Source organism: Schistosoma mansoni, chromosome 2 (genome assembly GCF_000237925.1).
Source record: "Schistosoma mansoni strain Puerto Rico chromosome 2, complete genome".
Classification (NCBI taxonomy): Eukaryota; Metazoa; Platyhelminthes; class Trematoda; order Strigeidida; family Schistosomatidae; genus Schistosoma; species Schistosoma mansoni.
The window spans coordinates 5,663,911-5,682,745 of NC_031496.1; the positions used below are offsets into that span (position 1 = coordinate 5,663,911).

An 18,835-nucleotide genomic window follows, 5' to 3' on the forward strand; every position below is an offset into this window, starting at 1 on the left:
TGTTGTCATTAATACCTTACTTATAGTTTAACTATATATATAATATCCTTATTAAAGAAGAAAACAATCTAATTGATATCACTGTCATTATCAGAATCATAGCCAAGTTCATATGGGTTATGTTCATTGTAAACGAAAATATGTTGCCATTTTCTACAAATAGATTATTTTTCTTTAACATGACTCCTTTTTTAGGCAACTCAAGATGTGCTTTTTTCTGTCACTTTAGGTCGACGTTCTTTAGTGAAAAATGTCGTTGGAAAGCAAAAAAGAAGTATTAGACATGTTATTCAACAAAATAAATGAGACATTGAATAGTCACTTCATCTGTTGAAAACTATGTGCTACAATAGTTTCCGTTAAATGAGGTTGAGCTTTACACAGTACTGAAGTGTTTTCAACTCTATTCACATACTTGAAAAGCACTTGAATATGTCACTTCAAATAATACTGAAAAAGACTACTATAAATTAATGTACTACAAATCAATAGAGAACCATTGAATGTCACTTATTATTGGTATAAAGTTTCTTCCGGTTTATATTCTTTACTGATTTCTAGTAGGAGATGGAAACTGATCTCATCCAAAATAATCCTCAATGTATTCCAATATCAGTGATAAGAACTATTCGGTCATTAAAAATTAGCATTAAAATGAATTTTCTTGAGTGACGTTCGTAGTGATACAAGTATTGTGGTGTGGTCTCTTGTAATCTCAATGAGTATGTTCGTCTCAGGGCAGTAGGGTTTCTAGAACCAGAAGCTATCACATTACTAGATAGGAGTTTGGTTGGCTGCAATGTTAAAAATGATAAAGAAAAACATTCGAATCCAGAAGAGTGGAAAAGATGACCAGAAGAATTAAATAAATATATAAATTAACTGATTACTAATGTAGACAATCGGACCAGAACGAAGTGTAAGAATAAAAGGTGAATAAAGATAGTAATAAGCAAGTTTGGAATAAGCCGACAATATGTGATGTCTCAAATACAACTAGTCCAAAAGAGGGATGGTAATCTATGGGTGACTAAGCGTTTGTCGTTTCCTCTTGGAGCTATCTACTGAAAGAGAGCATGTGAGTGTTGGTGAGGTAGTTGTCTCTAGGAGATCAATAATGAAAACCGGGAAGAGAAGTGGACCTAAAATGGTTCCCTGTGAAACTCCTGATATCTCCTTACTTTGGTGAGGAATCTTCGGTTATCCAGGGGATTCCGGAGCCAGAATAAAAGTGATTCAGGGAAACACATTGTTTTGACCTTCGTTATAATGAGCGTGTGTCCTACTGTGTCGAATACCTTGTGAAACCGATGGATATTAAATGAACAGGCATGTTTTAGACCCAGCAGAGTGTTCAGCTATCCCACTCTAGAAGACTAGTCTATTCTGAACTCTCGTTGGGTTTCATGAAGAATGTTGTATTTTGGTCCAAGTATTCTGCCCCATACTAAGACGGAACAGTCGCCTAGTGCTCGTAGACTTTCAACAGGGGTCAAAGTTAGATCGATTGATCAATTCAACTGTTAAAATTACTTCAATCTCCACAAATCCCCATTCTGATAATGCTTATATCATCAAATTATCAAAAATACAATTATAAATGAGTCGTATCCACATAGTATATACACAAAACTAAAAACAAAAGTCTTACAAACCAAAAATCTGTAGTCATTTTATGCGATAATAACCGCCCGATAACCTACTGTCAGTCTATCCATCTTCCTACACAAAGGTCAGACGTCTGACAATATTTCCAAACTAATCACAATCAAGTACACTTATCATATTTTAATAGGATTAAAACTATATGTACATATACAAATATAATGTGTTATGATAGAACATGCATATTCATAGGTTCAATTAAAAAGTTTTGGGAGTAAGGACCACAGATATAAAAAGCAAGTTTTGTCCATATCGTAGAAATGCTAAATTGTTTTTATATTATAAATAGAGATGTTACTCGATTCAATGAAACGAAATTAAAAACCAAAAAAAAAAATCGATTCAATAGATAACTAAAAAAACAAAAAAGGGTAAACAAGGCAAAGAGAAGATTAAAAAAAACGGAACAAATAAGTTCATATAGGCAACATACACATACATGTTATTATAGTACAATTATTGTTATTCCCACCATCCTTTTGCCCTAGAATTAAATGTCAATTTACAAAATTTCTTAAAATTGTTTTTTTCACAGGAGATGGTAAATGAATCTGTGATATACAATTTTGAAATAATGTATTGTAATTGTTATTGCTGGTTGTCAATGTCAGATCATTACTATTATTATGATGTTTAATTGAACAATGAATAGTTTTCTTCAAAATATTTTCAACAACACATCTTCGAATTACATGAAGACATTGTGTACCAAGACGAATTGATTCAGAACGTGTTGTAAATACAAGTACATCGTGATTATTCGTACTGATGAAGAGAAAAAAAAACAAAAACAATCGATAATTTAGTAACAATCAAACTGGTTTATAGAGATCAATTCGAATCGAAGTGAACGATATTAGTTGGAGAATCAGGGTAAACGAGAAATTATTTGATGAAAAAGTACTGAAATTAAAAGACAACATTTTAGGCTGTCAATTGATAAAGCAGTAATTTTTCTATTATGGATCTCGGTTCATGTTGCTATATGGTCTGAATAATTTTACCGGACAGTCGATTCTGTCGGATCGATCAATACAAATCATTTATTCATTTATAATTTAAGGTTGGTTAAGAAAGAGGTGTGCTTCTTGCTAAATGATAACCCTGCGTGCGGAATCGTGAATGCGCACTGCTGAGGAGTCCAATGCCAGAATAAAACGACCGTCCAGTGCCTCTAGGCTTTCAATGGAGATCTAACTTAAGTCAGTTCATGAATATAGTAAAACTCAACAATCTCCACAACCCAAAACTGTAAATAATAGTATGTTTCAGTCACCAGTGAGATGTTATTTTCTGATATTTATGAGGCCCAATAAGGCATAAAACAACAGGGGAATGACAATTGTATTAGTTATCGATTCATGTGTTATCACATTGTAAATCTGTTTTTATTATAAAGTAAAGAAAAATGTGTTTGACCGTGACAGCTCTGAACATCTGTTTTTTTCAGCTTATGATTCTTCCAAAGTGTGCACCACATAAGAAACTAAACTCAAGGGAGTTTCAAAGTCAAGGTGATACTCTCGTAGGTCAGTCAATTTGAACTAAATCCTCTTCATTTTCAACTCTAATCATTATGGTGCTATGGTTATATGATCATACAGGAGCCAAGGTTATATACTAAGAGTCATTGACATATAAGCCATAGTGGTTATGATAAAATGAGTTTCTGTCAGATTATGTGATTAGTGTAGCGTCTAGCACTGTGTAACGCCTACATGGGTTATCCTAGCTTTTGAACGGATTAACTCTCCTTCTTGAGTCCCACTTTGACCTTGTCAATTATTCGCTCATAATGTTTATTGCTTTTATATGAGTATGTGTTTACAGTTGACCTTATGCATTATATGTCTTTAGATTATTTTTGTCTGGCTAAAAATAGTGAGTCATGATATATCAAAGTGAGTTGGCACGCTTGCTTTCTCAAGTCCATTTCGCTTCACTTTTCCATTTCTCATTTTTATGTCTGTCTAGTTAAACTAGTGCATGAAATGAACTCATCCACCTTAGTCTGTATTTAGCTTCTTATTATCGCCGTCACTAAAACGGGGTTAGCCTAGATGTAATATAGGGAGTTAAAATGGAACATTTAGACTCATGGCATAATTATTCTTTTTTCTCAAATTGGAGTCAAATCAATACAGGCCAATACACTATTGAGCCACCATATTAGTGGCAAAAAATGATTAAAATGTCTATTGCGTAGACTGAAGCAGGATATATAAGCGAAGAATATTTTTTGTTCTCAGTCGGGCTTCACTCTTAAACATTCAGTTACTTTATTACATGCACACATGCACGACACACATTAAACTAAACATGGAAATCTAAGATCCAATAATATGGATTCTATAGCTAAAAATTAATGGTAGCGTGTTTTCATAGTTATAGTGGTAGTGACAATAATAACGACATTATAATAAATTAAATCTTTTTATATTCAAAGTGGGTCAAAATGTGAGCGGAAAAATTAGATTGATTATTAATAACATTTTATGAGGTCAACCAAACAAACCAGTCCTAATTGAAACGTAAAGGCATAAAGGAGGTAACAATAATTGTAAACTATGAAATTCAAAAAGCTGCACGAAACGTATATATATATATATATATATATATATATATTATTAACAATTATATGTTTACTAATGATTAATTCGAAGAGGTGGTTCCTGAAGTTCTAGTGAGAAGCAGTGACCAGTGGTCTTCAAACAAGTAGGATTTGAGGCAGTCACCTACCAGTAGCACTGGAAAATGAAAATACAGTATTGTGAATTGATTAAAGTCAGACATGTTAACCAGGAGAAGCCGACTCAATAGGTTGGAGACGAGATGCTCGCCAAAATACATGAAGATCTCAAGTAACGTCCTTGGTGAGGTAGTGGATGTACATAGATGGAGAACCACATACTAGAAGCAAACAGCTGTCAAGAGCTTCCCAGTTTTCAATGGTTATCTAATTAAATTAGTTGATGATATAAATTCTGAAATTCAACAATCTTCACAAACTCACTCCAGTGAAGATAACGAAATCTGGGAAGACGAGTCAAAAACAAGACTATTAGAACAGATTGACTTAGTGCTTGTGTAAAATAATAATTTTAAAGCAGCTCACTTTTACATATATAAAGTAAGCGCTCATGGTCACGATGTTATTGCTCAGAATGACAATTAAACCCTTTCCATATCAATAGACACAACACCAGCAAGAAAGCAATGATTTAAGCTACAAATATTTGCTAGCATTTTAGATACAACTGTAGAATGTTATATTTTAAAAGTCATTTAGAAAACACCTTTGAATTTTAACAATTGTAGGATATAACTTCAGATTTAATTAATCTATAGATCAGTAAAACTTGATGAATTTTACTCGAAGCATCGTGATTATATCTACTGTGGATGTAATATGTAACCTTGATAGTATAAATGATTTTAGATGCCTAGGCGGATGAATATAGTACAAAACCTAAGTAGGTGAGGTTATCTGTAGTGTTTTCAATTTGTTGTTATCAGTAGTTTCGGTCACTTTTTCGTTCACTTAATACATAAGTATGACATATTAGGCTACAATTTTCGTTATAGATTTTATTTTAAGCGATTTAGGGTTATCCTAAACTGTCTGTCGTGAACATGTCTAATGAAGAGCTCCTTGATATGCGAGATAAAAAAACATAAATATAGTGTACACTAGGGATTGAAATAGAATCTTTGATTAAATTAACACCATGATATACAGCGTTCAGTCATTAAATTTACAGAAATAATGCCAAGAGCGTTGGATAACACCACATTTATTGAGCATTTAAAACGTTTTATAAATTCAACCTATCAAATGTGAAGTCCCGGTATATAAAACGATTCATTTTTTAACTATTGAGTTGTCCTTGGTTTATTAACTCAGGTTTGTGAGCAATCATTATTCCGTTACACTGTTTAATTTATTCTAGATGATTGACGTTCAAGTCTACAATAAAATGCCTTAGTTACAACACTTAAAAATTTAATTCTTTCGTGTTTGGAAAGCCTTACGTTACCTAACATTTTTACTTTCGTTAGAAAATTTAAGTTTTGATAAATGCTAAAAGGCTCTCAATAACTTTTTAGTACATATCTTTGTTATTACATAATTAGTTACTTTCCCTTGATAACTGATGCTTGTCATATCCCGATATCATAGTTACTGTTATAGTAAACAGTCATAATTTTAACATTTTAGGATATTAAACTGATCATGAGAATTCATGTCTTCTCTTTTTAATCACGTAAGTGATTAATATTGTTGTTAAAGTATTGTGAGAACTAACTGTCATGAAATATTGAACAAGTATATCCCTCTGGTATTGGAAAACATCTAATCGTTCATAATTCAGAATAATTGTAATATGTTTCAAAGCATAACAGTACGTTATGTACTTATGATATAAGCCTATCAATACTTACATTTTATGAGTAAACTAAAATCACAAAATAACTTGAATGAACATATACAATACTGAAGAAGCGGATTATGATAAGATATACATAATTCATGATTTAGAATTCTACATATAGGATGATTATATACAGTTTAGTAATAAATCAATAATACATGTCCCTAATGATAAAGAAACACACAAGAACTTACGTAACAGCAACTATACGACCACATGGACTGAAAGCTAAGCTACGAAATTTAAGACTAGTATGAGTTTGAAGTGCAAGCTCAAAATAGATTTTCAATGGAGAATTGACAGGAGCCAATGGCCATAAACGAATACATCTATGGAGGAGAGTGGGAGCAAAAATACAAATGAATAAAAGGCTGTATATTTACATTGTTATTTTGAACTGTAAAAACAATTACTGGACTTTGTATGGTAATTTTCAATTGAAAAGTAAGTATTGAACACATGAAATGTTTCTATACACGTATGATATACTGTGTAGAGAACAGGTAATAATTTTCGAATGGTGTTAGAAATATCAGGCGAGTTGTCACTTTCTGATTATTCATACTGTGTAAGGACAATTCTTCTAGAAAAATATGAAAATAAAATTGGGTTAGGGGTGGTGTTGATGACCTGGAAGTATGATCGCATTACCCAAGGAACATTTGGTTAAAGGTGATCACAATATGTCCCTTCTCTGTATAGTTTCAGGTGCATTAACTATGTACCTTTAAGACTAGCGCCAGTAACGGAAACTTGTGGGACAAATTAAGGTGTGGTATTGTTAGGACTGGCTTTTTCTAACCGCCTTTTACTGTGTGGAAACAAAATATATGTAGGTATTAGTTGTCTGGAAGGGAATACTTTACTGCCGTTACACCCTGGTGCGGTCAGCAGTATGAGCACGTTTTCAGACGAGTTTGTTACTCTTAGTTTTACGAGTCTCTTCAACTAACTAGTCTGGTATGATAGGATCGAAGGGAACAAGTGCTTCAGATAACATGGCTAGATTGGGCCGTCATGAGAAGCAAGCCCTACTACTAGGTCAAAGTCATAGTTATGGTCATAAGAGGAAAATCATGAGGCTATTCGTGCTGAAGCACAATTTTTCTACTTCCTTATGCTATGATTTGACGAATTACCGAGTAAATTGAACTAATAGTCTAAAATACTTGTCACGAGTCCTTCAAGTTTCAGTCAGATAGATTCCAAAGGATAGAATCACTAACCAAATGGCTAATGCAGTAACGAGGAACGTAGGAACTGGAATATATTTGTATCAGTCGAACTTGCCACACTATATCACTATTGAGAGATGAAATTATCGAGACAAACCCAACAATAGTAGAAGTAGTAACAGTATCAGTATCGATAGGAAAGATTAGGCATAGACAATATGATTCGAGAAGAATGGATTCTTGGAATGAAAACTACTTGCCTATCTTCGCAAATTGTAATGAAGTAAAAATCATCTGGGGAAAGAGATAAACCGTATATATGATGACCATTTGATCCACCACGAAGAGGGATACTGGGCTCACGTCCCATATGCCTAAATGAACAGGAAAGAAAAAAATATTATTAGATTACTGCCATACAACTGAACACATAGAGGAGTAGCTATTTCAATGGATAACGTACACTCAGACTTCAACTTGATAGATAGAAGAGGATTATAACACTATGGACTAGAAAAACACGTCATGGGTGACTATTCAATGACCAATTAGTGTAAACACCTTAGTCCTACAGGAGAACAGTCACAGACCTTATAGCTCAGTGATAACGTCAGAGATTGTGAAGCTGGATCAAGCAGGTTTGAGTCCCACAGGGAGTATCAACTCTCTTAAATTCGGAGGTATGGCACGCTAGTGAACTTTAAAGAGCACGAAACCTATTCTGTCGACTACCCTCAATCATTCAACATTAAATCTCAGCTATATCAGATAATAGGTTTCAACCCTATTTCACATGTTTCACCTAATGCAGGTGAGCAGTAGTATAAGTAAACTTTAAATTTAAGCCATGACTCAAATTACAGTGGATGGATATGTGCTTTATGATTGCCTCACATGAATTATAACGAACTAATCAATAAAAGTCCAGGGTAGTGTAATTAAGTTGACTTGCGATTGATTAATGAGTAAATTTGAGTAATTCAGAGGTTCTGAGTTGAAAGAATAAGCATGAATGCAAGGACAATCGAAATATTTATCTGTTCTTATGTAAATTATATTGGTAGCATAAATCAATGCAGACCGATTCAATTTATGTTTCTTCAAAATCAACTGTTAATAAAGTTTTTATTATTAGCAGTATATCAAAATAATAAAACCTGTTTTGGACTACAGTTTCCAATATGAATACTGGATCATTATGCCCTAACACCATTTGGTCGACTTATTGATAACTATGCAAAAAAACATGGTTATGAGGAGTTGTTTGACAAAAACCGCATTAAGACCCTTGTAAGCCTAATAAAATATCACTAGACTACAGCCAAATCATCCGGCAGACAGGTCATTGAACGCCGAACAGTTTGCCAATGTTCATAAAAAGATCATGAACAACCAATACGCATAAATGAATTGCATGCCATCGACAGAGGCATGTAGCAGTGATTACGCCTTTTACTTCTGTAGCCTGTTAATACCAATATGTGCTATTGCCTAATGAGAGTATTTACTCTAGTCAGTCACTTAGGAAGTTGATTCACCTGATTATCACGATAACATAGTTCAGGATAAGTACTAACCGTGGGGCGTTACTTCGATGTAAACTAGGTCACACCACTCCCGTTTAACTGGAGTAGATCCACAATTATCGACACAGATTACCTACGTTGGTGATCTACACCCCCGTATAAAAGATTCAGAAAGAAACTGAGTTGTTACAGAGAAAAAAATAATTTAGCTTTACGCTTTGGAAATAAGAACTAGTTATAAGTCATGATAAGCTCATAAAATTAGATACATGTTTAAATTTCATGACTATTTGAATCAATAGTTATCAACACTGAACTATAAATTCACTTAAAGCTTAAATGTTACTTAGGTTTGAATGTTCCATTGGGAAATATTACGAAAAATAATATTGTTTGCTCGAATGATTTTAGATTTCGGTTTTCTCATCATAAAATAGTAAACTACTAAATGTACAACTGGATAAATAAATCACTGTATTTCTGAAAATCATGTTTGATGACTGACCAAAAGGACAAAAGAAAACAATATGAAGCTTTATCCTGGTAAATTTATTCAATATTAGTTATCATATCGAGATAAACTTAGCTTACAAAATTATGCACAGAATTCTATCAAGTTTTCTTTAAACTTTCAGAATTTGTCTCTTAAATTCAGTAAAAATTATAGGGACACACATAAATAAACCCAATTTTAGTGTTAAAAAAATTTTTTGTACAGGCTTTTAATATACCTTGCTTGCTACTTAGGTACTCACCATTTCCAACTATTAATTATATTCATAAGTACTTATTCTATTCCAACAATCCGACTACTGAATTATCTTTATAGCCGTTTTATTAATTACGTATCTCATTAGTTTTACAAATAATACTAAACTTTATACTGGATTACTTAATTTCAAACTTAATTATTACTGTTATTCTTGCGTAACTAGTGGTAATGACTAACCGATTATGTAATGTTACTTAAGTTTTAATTTTTCATCCGTTGAGTTAGTATATTTAGGGAAAATATTGAGATTAGGAGAATAACGACAGCAGGATGGGCAGTCAGTCAGTCAGCTACACCGTAGGACCAGGGACATTTACGCATCGATCCGAGTTGCCATACCTAATTAGCACAAGAAGATGAACATCGAATTCATAGTAGTTAATTTAGTGGTGGTAATAGATAAAAGAAAGATTGTATATAAGGATATAGTACAGGAAGAAAGACAGATATGAAGCGATTTTAATCTCACAGTTTAAGGGAATACAAAGGAGTGTACACACCTACACCATTGTGATCGATTCTGAGCCATGGTACACAGAATGGAATCTACTACGGTCAAGAAAAAACCAGTCTCTTGACGGCTTAGCTTTAAAGGAAATGAAATAAATGGCACAATTAGTCCTAGATAAAATGTTGCATTAAAGAGGACATATCTAGCCGCTAAACTAGTTTCACTGTATCAAACATGTTGCTCATCGAAACACAAAAATGAACAAATCCACACCTTATGTTATTTCCAATTGCATCTATCAGTTTACATGTTTGTGCCAAAACACTCACATTCGAAGAACTGAAAAGAGACTTCTTGTTCACATCTCGGAACGGAAAGAATTCCACAATAATTGGTATCAAAAAGTTAACGTATTCCCAACAATCCCATTGCTCTCCATCTTCTTCATAGTAGACACAATGTCGATGTTTTAAAGTCATTCAAAATAATTTCCAACCTACTACGTGACGCCGAAGTCATCTCAATTTAGGAGTTGGAACGAAACCTATGTACTAAGAAGGATACAGCTGTAAATATCTCACAATCCTGGTGAATTTAACTTTTCATGATTCAATTAAGTCATGTCTTATTTCATATTCACAATAACGAATCCCTTTTCATTCTCAGATATTTCTGAGCTTCACTCACCTTACTCTTTTATTCTATCAAATTTCATGGTTGTTAGTACGTAGCTCTAATATCACTATTCATTCTCTAGAAACGTGTTTGCATGCTCTTTAATTTTTTTCTTAGAATTTTCACATTACCACTTTATAATAATTCCACGCATGTTGCCGTTGTTCTACTAATCTTCACTGATATGACATAAAGTATGTATATTGGTTATAAATAATCATCAGCTGGCGAAAATTCGCAAAATATATGAGTTCAACTCATTCTGCTATGTTCTTTGTTGTTGTTTTATTCAGATTTCAATGAATACTTATATATCACAGCAAACGTCATTGCAATGCTATTTACTTGGACTGAAAGTGTAAAAAACTCTTTAGGGAAGAGTCTAGCTTTATTATTTGTATTGTATGCGTGCGTATGAGTTAGGTTAAAACATCCCCACATTTCTTATTCCTTGGAACTTCACGTGATATGTTAAATCTTTACTTCCCTCCTAACAGCCTGTAGTTTTGTCTCCCCGCCCTAACCTTTGCCTAAGAGTTCGAAATTCAAGCATTTCAAGTTCAAGAGTTTTAGACAGCCAAGAACTTGCAAGTAAATCGAACAAAAGGACATAATACTAACTGCTGACCAATATGTTTGGGAACTTACCAGAAACGATGTAAGCATTGATATTCCGGTACAGACCATACAGCACAACATGAATCATAAGAAGCAGTAACTAATAAACTACCATCTTTTGAAAATTTTGCAACTGATATTCGATGGTAATGACCAGATCGTATGTAAGCGATTCGAGAAAAAGGAGATTCAGCCTTGACAAATAAGAGAACCAAGTATAAAAACCAAGGTAAGATAAGAATAATAGGTTAATTAATTAAATCAACTCATTCACCAGATACTGCAGTATGAGCCAAACTCTAAGTGTAAGGACTAATTATAGTACCTAACTGCTCAAACCAAGGTGAGTGCGACTTAGGGGGTTGTTGTATCCCGAAGAGAATTGGGAATGGTAACTTTTGAGGACTATTTATGGACCAATGTAATATGTATATTTCCTATTGTATAATTGTTAAGTAACTAAACTATTCATATTCGTTTTACTCTTATCATAAGCTTTATTTTGAACTATGAACTATTATTACACAATTTACCATTCTTGAGTTATCCCCAGACTATTGATTACTGTTCCCCCTATTCACAGCCACTTTTGGCTAAATCTTGTACAAATGTTATTTTCTATTTTATGGTACGATGTGGTCTGTTTGTTTGGTATATAAACCCAGTATGTTTGAGAATAATGAATCATACTACAGAGGCTGTTATTGGTGTTCTGGACTCAACTGGTTGGGCTAGGCAGATAGCAGGACTGAAGAGTACTCAAGACTGCTCATATGGCTTTTGTGTATCATTGGGCGATCACTGCTCTCTGATAGGCGGTCTTATAACGTTCATATATCAAATAGGGAACACGCACTCACTCAAACGTTATAACAGGGGTACAAATCGAACGCCCTAACCACTAAGCCACCACTCCAGTGGGTACAATATGTTCACTATCACAACTGCATTAATTGTTCGGCGAAATTAAGGACAACATTATAAGGTGATCGACAATCTGATCCTAATCGAAAAAACGTTAAAAGACTGGACCATTGATAAAGTGATATTAACATTCTGGTCTACTCAAATAAATATAAAAAACTGAGATTAGGAAGACATTATCTCATAAACTGAAGGACATCACAATCCTATCGCTTTTCGAATACTCTTCAAGTGCAGGCGACACATTTGTTTAACTCCCGTTTCTAATAATTTAAAACATACTTCGAAATGTCTGAGGTCTGAGCTATTAAATGGCTTATTGTTTTGCATCATCCTTCAATCCAAAATATTTTTGCCATGATCATGTACGTACGGACGACTTTTCTGAATTCAATTTATAACTAAATAGCCCGAACGGTGATTCGGCAATTGTACCTCAGACGCCTAAAATCATACTCTTCAGATCCCCTGGCCATTTCACCCATCATCTTTGTATGGTTTAGGTGCCAGACTCACATAATCACTTAGTATACACATAAAATCATATGACCGATGCAAGGATGGGAAATAAATGTAGTCAATTGAAAAAAAAAGAAACACGTACATCAAAAAATAATAGGAGGGTGAAACAAAATGAACATGTAGGAGTAAATCATACATGTAAACAGTAATTATAACTTTGAATGACTGGTGGTTGAATATACAGAATATGCCACCAACCTCAAACTGACTAAAGGTGATGAATGTTTACATGATTGTTTGTGTCAGTGAATTACCTATTAGATAGCAGAGGAAGAGATCAATCGAGAATTCGAAATTAAGGCCACAAGCAGTTATCATTACTACTATTATTATTAACTCATTACCAGGCACAGATTCTTTACTTGGCTGCGAGTCACACATTGAGTGCAGTCGCCCAAACTGAGCTAGGTGAGGTAATGTGCAAATCTGGGACTTAGTGACTGCTAGTCGAATGCATTAACCACTAAGCCATAAAGTAACACTCTTCCAAATTATTACACTTCGTTCTTATCAATGTAGTCTATTTTCAGGTGGCTTTTAGTGAGATAAAAAAATAATGTATCAACTGTTGAAGGAATTATGAACGACTGACCAACTATTTATTTTTGTCGTCACATGTATAACCGTTAAAAATACAAACTTAAGTGATACAGATATACACATCACATAGATATTATTACCGATTTCTCATGTTTGGTTGCATGTACACAATGAGAAATCATATTTCTTTATGAAGAAAAGTGAAACCAGATAATTAGTTTGTAACAGTGACTAAATTCACTTGGTACAACAATATAAATAAATAAATTTATTTTGAAATGTTCTATTTCCAAATATTTTATTAGAATCTGGCTAAGAAAAAAGTGAACTTTTAAACTTGTTCCCTTAGGTCCTATCATGCCAAGGAGGTCAGTTAAAGAACAGTTAAACTAAAAGCAACGCATCCCGGGGCTGCATCCGTACTGTTGACTGTACAAGGGTGTGACAGCAGTAGAATGTCTCCCATAGAGAGCCAGCATCTGCAGCAATACTGTCTCTCCACAACTGAAGGAAAGGGTTATAAAAGATCGATCCTAAAGCTGTCACACCTTAGTTTACCGTATGAATTTTGGTTTCCGGTGGAAATGTTTTTGAAGTTTAGAGACAACACATCAAAAGCCTGCTAAAGAAATGTCATTTGTGACCGGCATCAAGTATTTGTCTCTTGAGCTCTATGGTCATCCCCCCAGGTCTCTGAGACCACTGACAAACCATTTTCCATTTAAAATACCCCAAGAAGAAATATCCCTTCACAGCATGGCGATTGGGAAGCGAAAAATACTCTTAAAGCCCTGGCAACACGTGGTATCACCTCTACCTGTCTTTTAAACTTAAAAAGAACGATAAGAACATTAAGGTCAACCATCTTACATCAAGTACAACACCATGACCTCTTTCACCAGCTAGGAATACATGCCTACCAAATGGATGCCAAGCAAATGTACATGCTTCACCTTGAATTTCACTGCATGGTTGATCTGTTGGAATAGTGAATTTATGTCGTAATTTTCCGTACATATTACCATCATCCCATAAATCCCATAATCTCACTTCACCACCGCGATGTACAGAACCAACACGAAGACTTCCATCTATAGCAGCTGAGAGGAGATATACAAGGGTACAATCATCTGTCAAGACATATTTGGGGATATCTATAGAGAGAGATAAGAAAACATGAACTCAAAGTTGATATGTACAGTTACCGAAATTCAAAAGAAACACAAGTTGTAATAAAGTAAAATGCTAATTTGTCCGACAAATCTCTATACAGAGGTCAAAAAGAATTTATTTAACAAAATTAACCGTGTAGATCCTAGACAGGTTGTCTGGATCTACTAACACTGTGCACATCAACTATAAATAATTCCATGAAATGATGTCACGTTTCGGCTTGTCTATGACTAGCTTTCTTTCAAACTACTCTCACTCCAAATTATATTGTGCACCAAGAAAAGTGGTTGTTGGGCATATGGAATACATATTCCTGGCACTTCAATCGGTGAAACATAACAGCTTCATTAATTGATTGTCAAAAAAGCACGTATGGAAAGTGTAGTGGTAAAACAAAGCTGATCTAAAAGATATAATGTTCATGTGGAATATCACTACCACAAACGAAGAGCTGAAACGTTTTCCTACGTGGCTTAAGATTCACTTAGAATCTCATTTTAATATAAGTCTAGTTGAAAGACAACCATGTTCTTCTGTAGTTAGATATATTATTATAAAGTGTGGTGACGTGCGGTGTCCGAAATTTGTTACTGAAACACGGTGTGCTATGCGCTAACCCCCAACTAACTACTAGAGCGAGAACACAAGAGTGACTGAGAAAGTGTATTGAGCTACCGGATGAAATGTACAGATATGCATTTATATTTATATATACCACTTTATCTTTAGGAAATTGCCCCACTGACCCTAATGAAATGAATTTGACCATTAGGTCACTTATGGTCGCCATCGATTGACATTTTGCTACTTCTGATAAGCTCTCCATATTAGAAAGATAATAGGATTGGCATGAAGACTGCTTTTAAATTCTTGAAAATTAATTCTTAAATTTTGGTTATTAAAACATTTATCATACCAATATGCTTAGAATGAATTCTCACCATCTTCAGGTCCGTCCTGGTTCATTTCGTTACTATATCTTCAAAATTATGTTGTACTTCTATTATCACTACCCATTTACTTGACCTTAGTTTATTTTTATATAAAATTTCTTGACAAGTAAATTTGTGATCAAGATTCCCCAAAATGAGTTTTGAAGAGATACATTACATTGTTGAAATAATAATTTCATGAACTGATAATATATCAGTCTTCTTTTGGCTGCCTAAGGCTTTCTCTGAACTTATTCTAGAGATTACTGCACGTCTGGCATGTAGTAACTGAGATGTGTTGTTTATGTCGAACCCTAACTCAGTTGGTCAAATTTCACAATCTTGTCCTTAAAATTGCTATTAATCTCAGAACTACTTAGTCAGTTATTTTGTCAAACGCAAGCAGCACAGAGAAGCACTTTTTCCTCTTTGTTTCTATGGAACTCTATATAGCTTTATAATCTAACTAAATATACGATACCCAAATATATAACAAGTGATAAAAAGTGGGTGAAGTATTTATTATAAGTGAATAAGTCTCTTTCTTGTCTAAAAGTTAAAACACAAGAAATGTAGTACCTAAAAGATGAATAACAGTTTTTCAGTGTTCAATTTTCTTCGAGGTATATACATACGACTAAGGTAAAGGCAATTTTACAACCTTTTGCAGATACCAGTATATAAAAGTGAACACAACATACTGAATCGGTTGAAGTTAACTGATAGATGATATGACGGGCTAAAAAGACAAAATTACATACTTTTACTTATCATGATTCTTATTAAACATATGATGATTATTCAGTGTAATATTAGTTTTATTTTCAGTGTGCTACTTTATTCAATTTAACGTTGATCTACTTCGGTGTGCTATTCATTCAGGATATGATATTCTCTGTATAAAATTAACGTAAACTATGTTCAGCATGAAATTCAGCATACGATTTAGCCATAATTTTGTGTGACGTTTAACTAATTATTGATGAAATACGTATAAATAAGTACATTTTCGACTAGAGTCGTCATCGTTGTGTTTTCCGGGAGAATAAATCTTAACTTTTGCAAGTCTCCCGTGTTCTTACTTTGCGTCATGGGGACTGTAGTGGTTCCGCTTTTCAAAAATAAGTAATAGGCGACGCAGACACAACACGAAATTACAGAGAACACCTCTATTACGAAATCAAATCATATGCAGTATGAAATACACTGGAATATATGAAAAGAAGCTAACACATTTGTTGAGGAGATAATTAGAATCTGTAAATCAAATTAGCATACTGAAGAACAAAAACAAAACTTACGTGGAGAACTTGATACTAAACTAAATACATTGTAAACTTCAATAACACCAGATTCCAAACCCAACAGTAATAATGAAACTTGTGATTCACGAACAATAGATGATCTACGCTTATTCGCACGGTGGGGTAATCGACAAAATGCACTATCTCCAGTGGCAAAAGTCATACTTATCACATCTCCGTTAGTTTTTATACGAAATATTGGTTTCATATTTACAGGTAGTGCATCACCGCGTAACAGTTCTGATGTTAATATTTTCCAGTTACCATTACTATCTGTACAGTTTGCATGGAAGTTTAGTGATTCTGTATTGTTAGTAATATCATCTGATAACAAACTAGATGTTTGACAATGAGATGATAAAGATGGTTTGAAATTATTTTCATTCAAACATGTTGATCTATGTGGAGTAACATAAAATAATAAACCGTCAAGCTTGTCATTACGGAGAGTTTGTGGAGATTGCCAAGATCTAAAGTTTACATAACGGATTGACATTAATTAGACATTAAATGGTCATGAGGAATCACTGGACAGGTGTAACTAAGGTCAGTCTATGATGCACAAAATAAACTTAGTGACTTGTTATTACTGTTATTATTCATCAGAACAATGAGGGAAGTCTGTAAAACAAGTTAATATACGAATAATGCAGAATCCCATTCAAGCTTTTGAATATTTTGTTTACCTAGTTTAATAAGGAATGTTATCAAATTTCAGAGTAATATTCACCATCAGATAACATTAACTGAACAAAAACTTTAAATTTAAGGGCACACTGAAGATGACTGGAAAATTCGTTACTGTGTAAAGTCATGAGTCCTACAAGTAGGACTGAACAGTTGTGTACTGCCTAGTCTTTGCTTGTTCTACATCTGACATTGATTAGTTTCAGGAGGTACATTTTGGAATCTTTAATCAAACATTTTACAGTAGCTACTTGAATCGTTAAATCGATGAGCAACATAGGATAGAGTGAGTTAGTGTGACGAATTATACTACTGATAGTTGTATGAAGTAAAAGAACGGTGTAAATGCATTATTAAATTTTCATATATCTTTTCACTTATTGATATAACAACTTTCTAATTATTTCCCCAAGTGATGTTGAATATAAGTTTACAATGGTGACACTACATAGAGGCAAGCTTGTGTTGAATATAAATATCTAACCTCTGTACCAAATAGAAGTTTATGTATTTAATCTTGAGTCACCCCATTCTACAGTGAATGATAATACTAACCAACCACTTGGACTAGAAAGGGGAATCATCTGAAAGAAAGTATTCATTAATTTTTCGAAGCACGTTTATCACATTACTTAGCAATAGTGACTACTCAAAATGAATGAATTTTTCCTCTGAAATTTACACAAACATTATCGCAATAAAGAATCTGGAAGTTTGCACAAAAGTAACTAGTGAAAACAATCTTAGTATGAGATTTATACACAAGAAATATTCAACCAAGGGATTGTTAAAGCATATATATAAAAAGGCCAGGAAAACTTACAGTAAGTCATTTACACAGTAGCCTAAAACAATCTGCGGTTGATCAACAAAGGCAAAGAATCGGCCACAATCAGAAAAACTGCAACTGGTAATATTATTTTGGTGAACACCATGGTAGGCTATTGATAAACGTAAGGGAATTTCATTAAAATCTGTAAGCGAAAAGAAAAGACGATGGTATCTTATCCCGTGAAATAATAATACTTCTGAAATGTTAAATAATAAAATGAAAGGCACAATGATCGAAATAATTTACCAGTGGATGAAAAGATCAGTAAAGATAGATGTATTCAGCGATAGAATTAGATTTTTCCAGAATTAGAAAGAAATTGAAAGAATTATTATTATTTATTTGAACACATGAATATTGGTACAAGGAGGCACCAGATATACATGCGCCACACAAAAAATCGTCATTTCATTTAACTGTGTGGGGGCTATGATATTGCCCCGGTGCCTAGACCGAAGCAGGTAGCTTTCTTGGGGGGTCACACCCCGAGCCTTTGACCTAGAGGTCTAATCCACAAGGCAGTGGAACATCGTGAGGAGATGCAGTCCCATGGTAGTTGGTGACCAACGATAGGTTCATACGCCATTTGTTCCCTCAGAATACTGG

The 18,835-nt window shown here is 33.8% G+C and overlaps 1 protein-coding gene across 1 annotated transcript; it reads right to left on the reverse strand.

The window, feature by feature from the left end:
* Window positions 1–2,162: 2,162 nt before the first annotated feature.
* On the reverse strand, window positions 2,163–17,206 carry Smp_194570 (hypothetical protein; the record flags this gene model as incomplete). The annotated part of the gene is made up of 6 exons (XM_018795455.1): window positions 2,163–2,430; window positions 6,293–6,427; window positions 7,489–7,647; window positions 11,346–11,509; window positions 14,172–14,455; window positions 16,708–17,206. 6 exons carry the CDS (start codon window positions 17,204–17,206, stop codon window positions 2,163–2,165), a joined length of 1,509 nt encoding a protein of 502 aa, XP_018649766.1.
* Window positions 17,207–18,835: the final 1,629 nt, after the last annotated feature.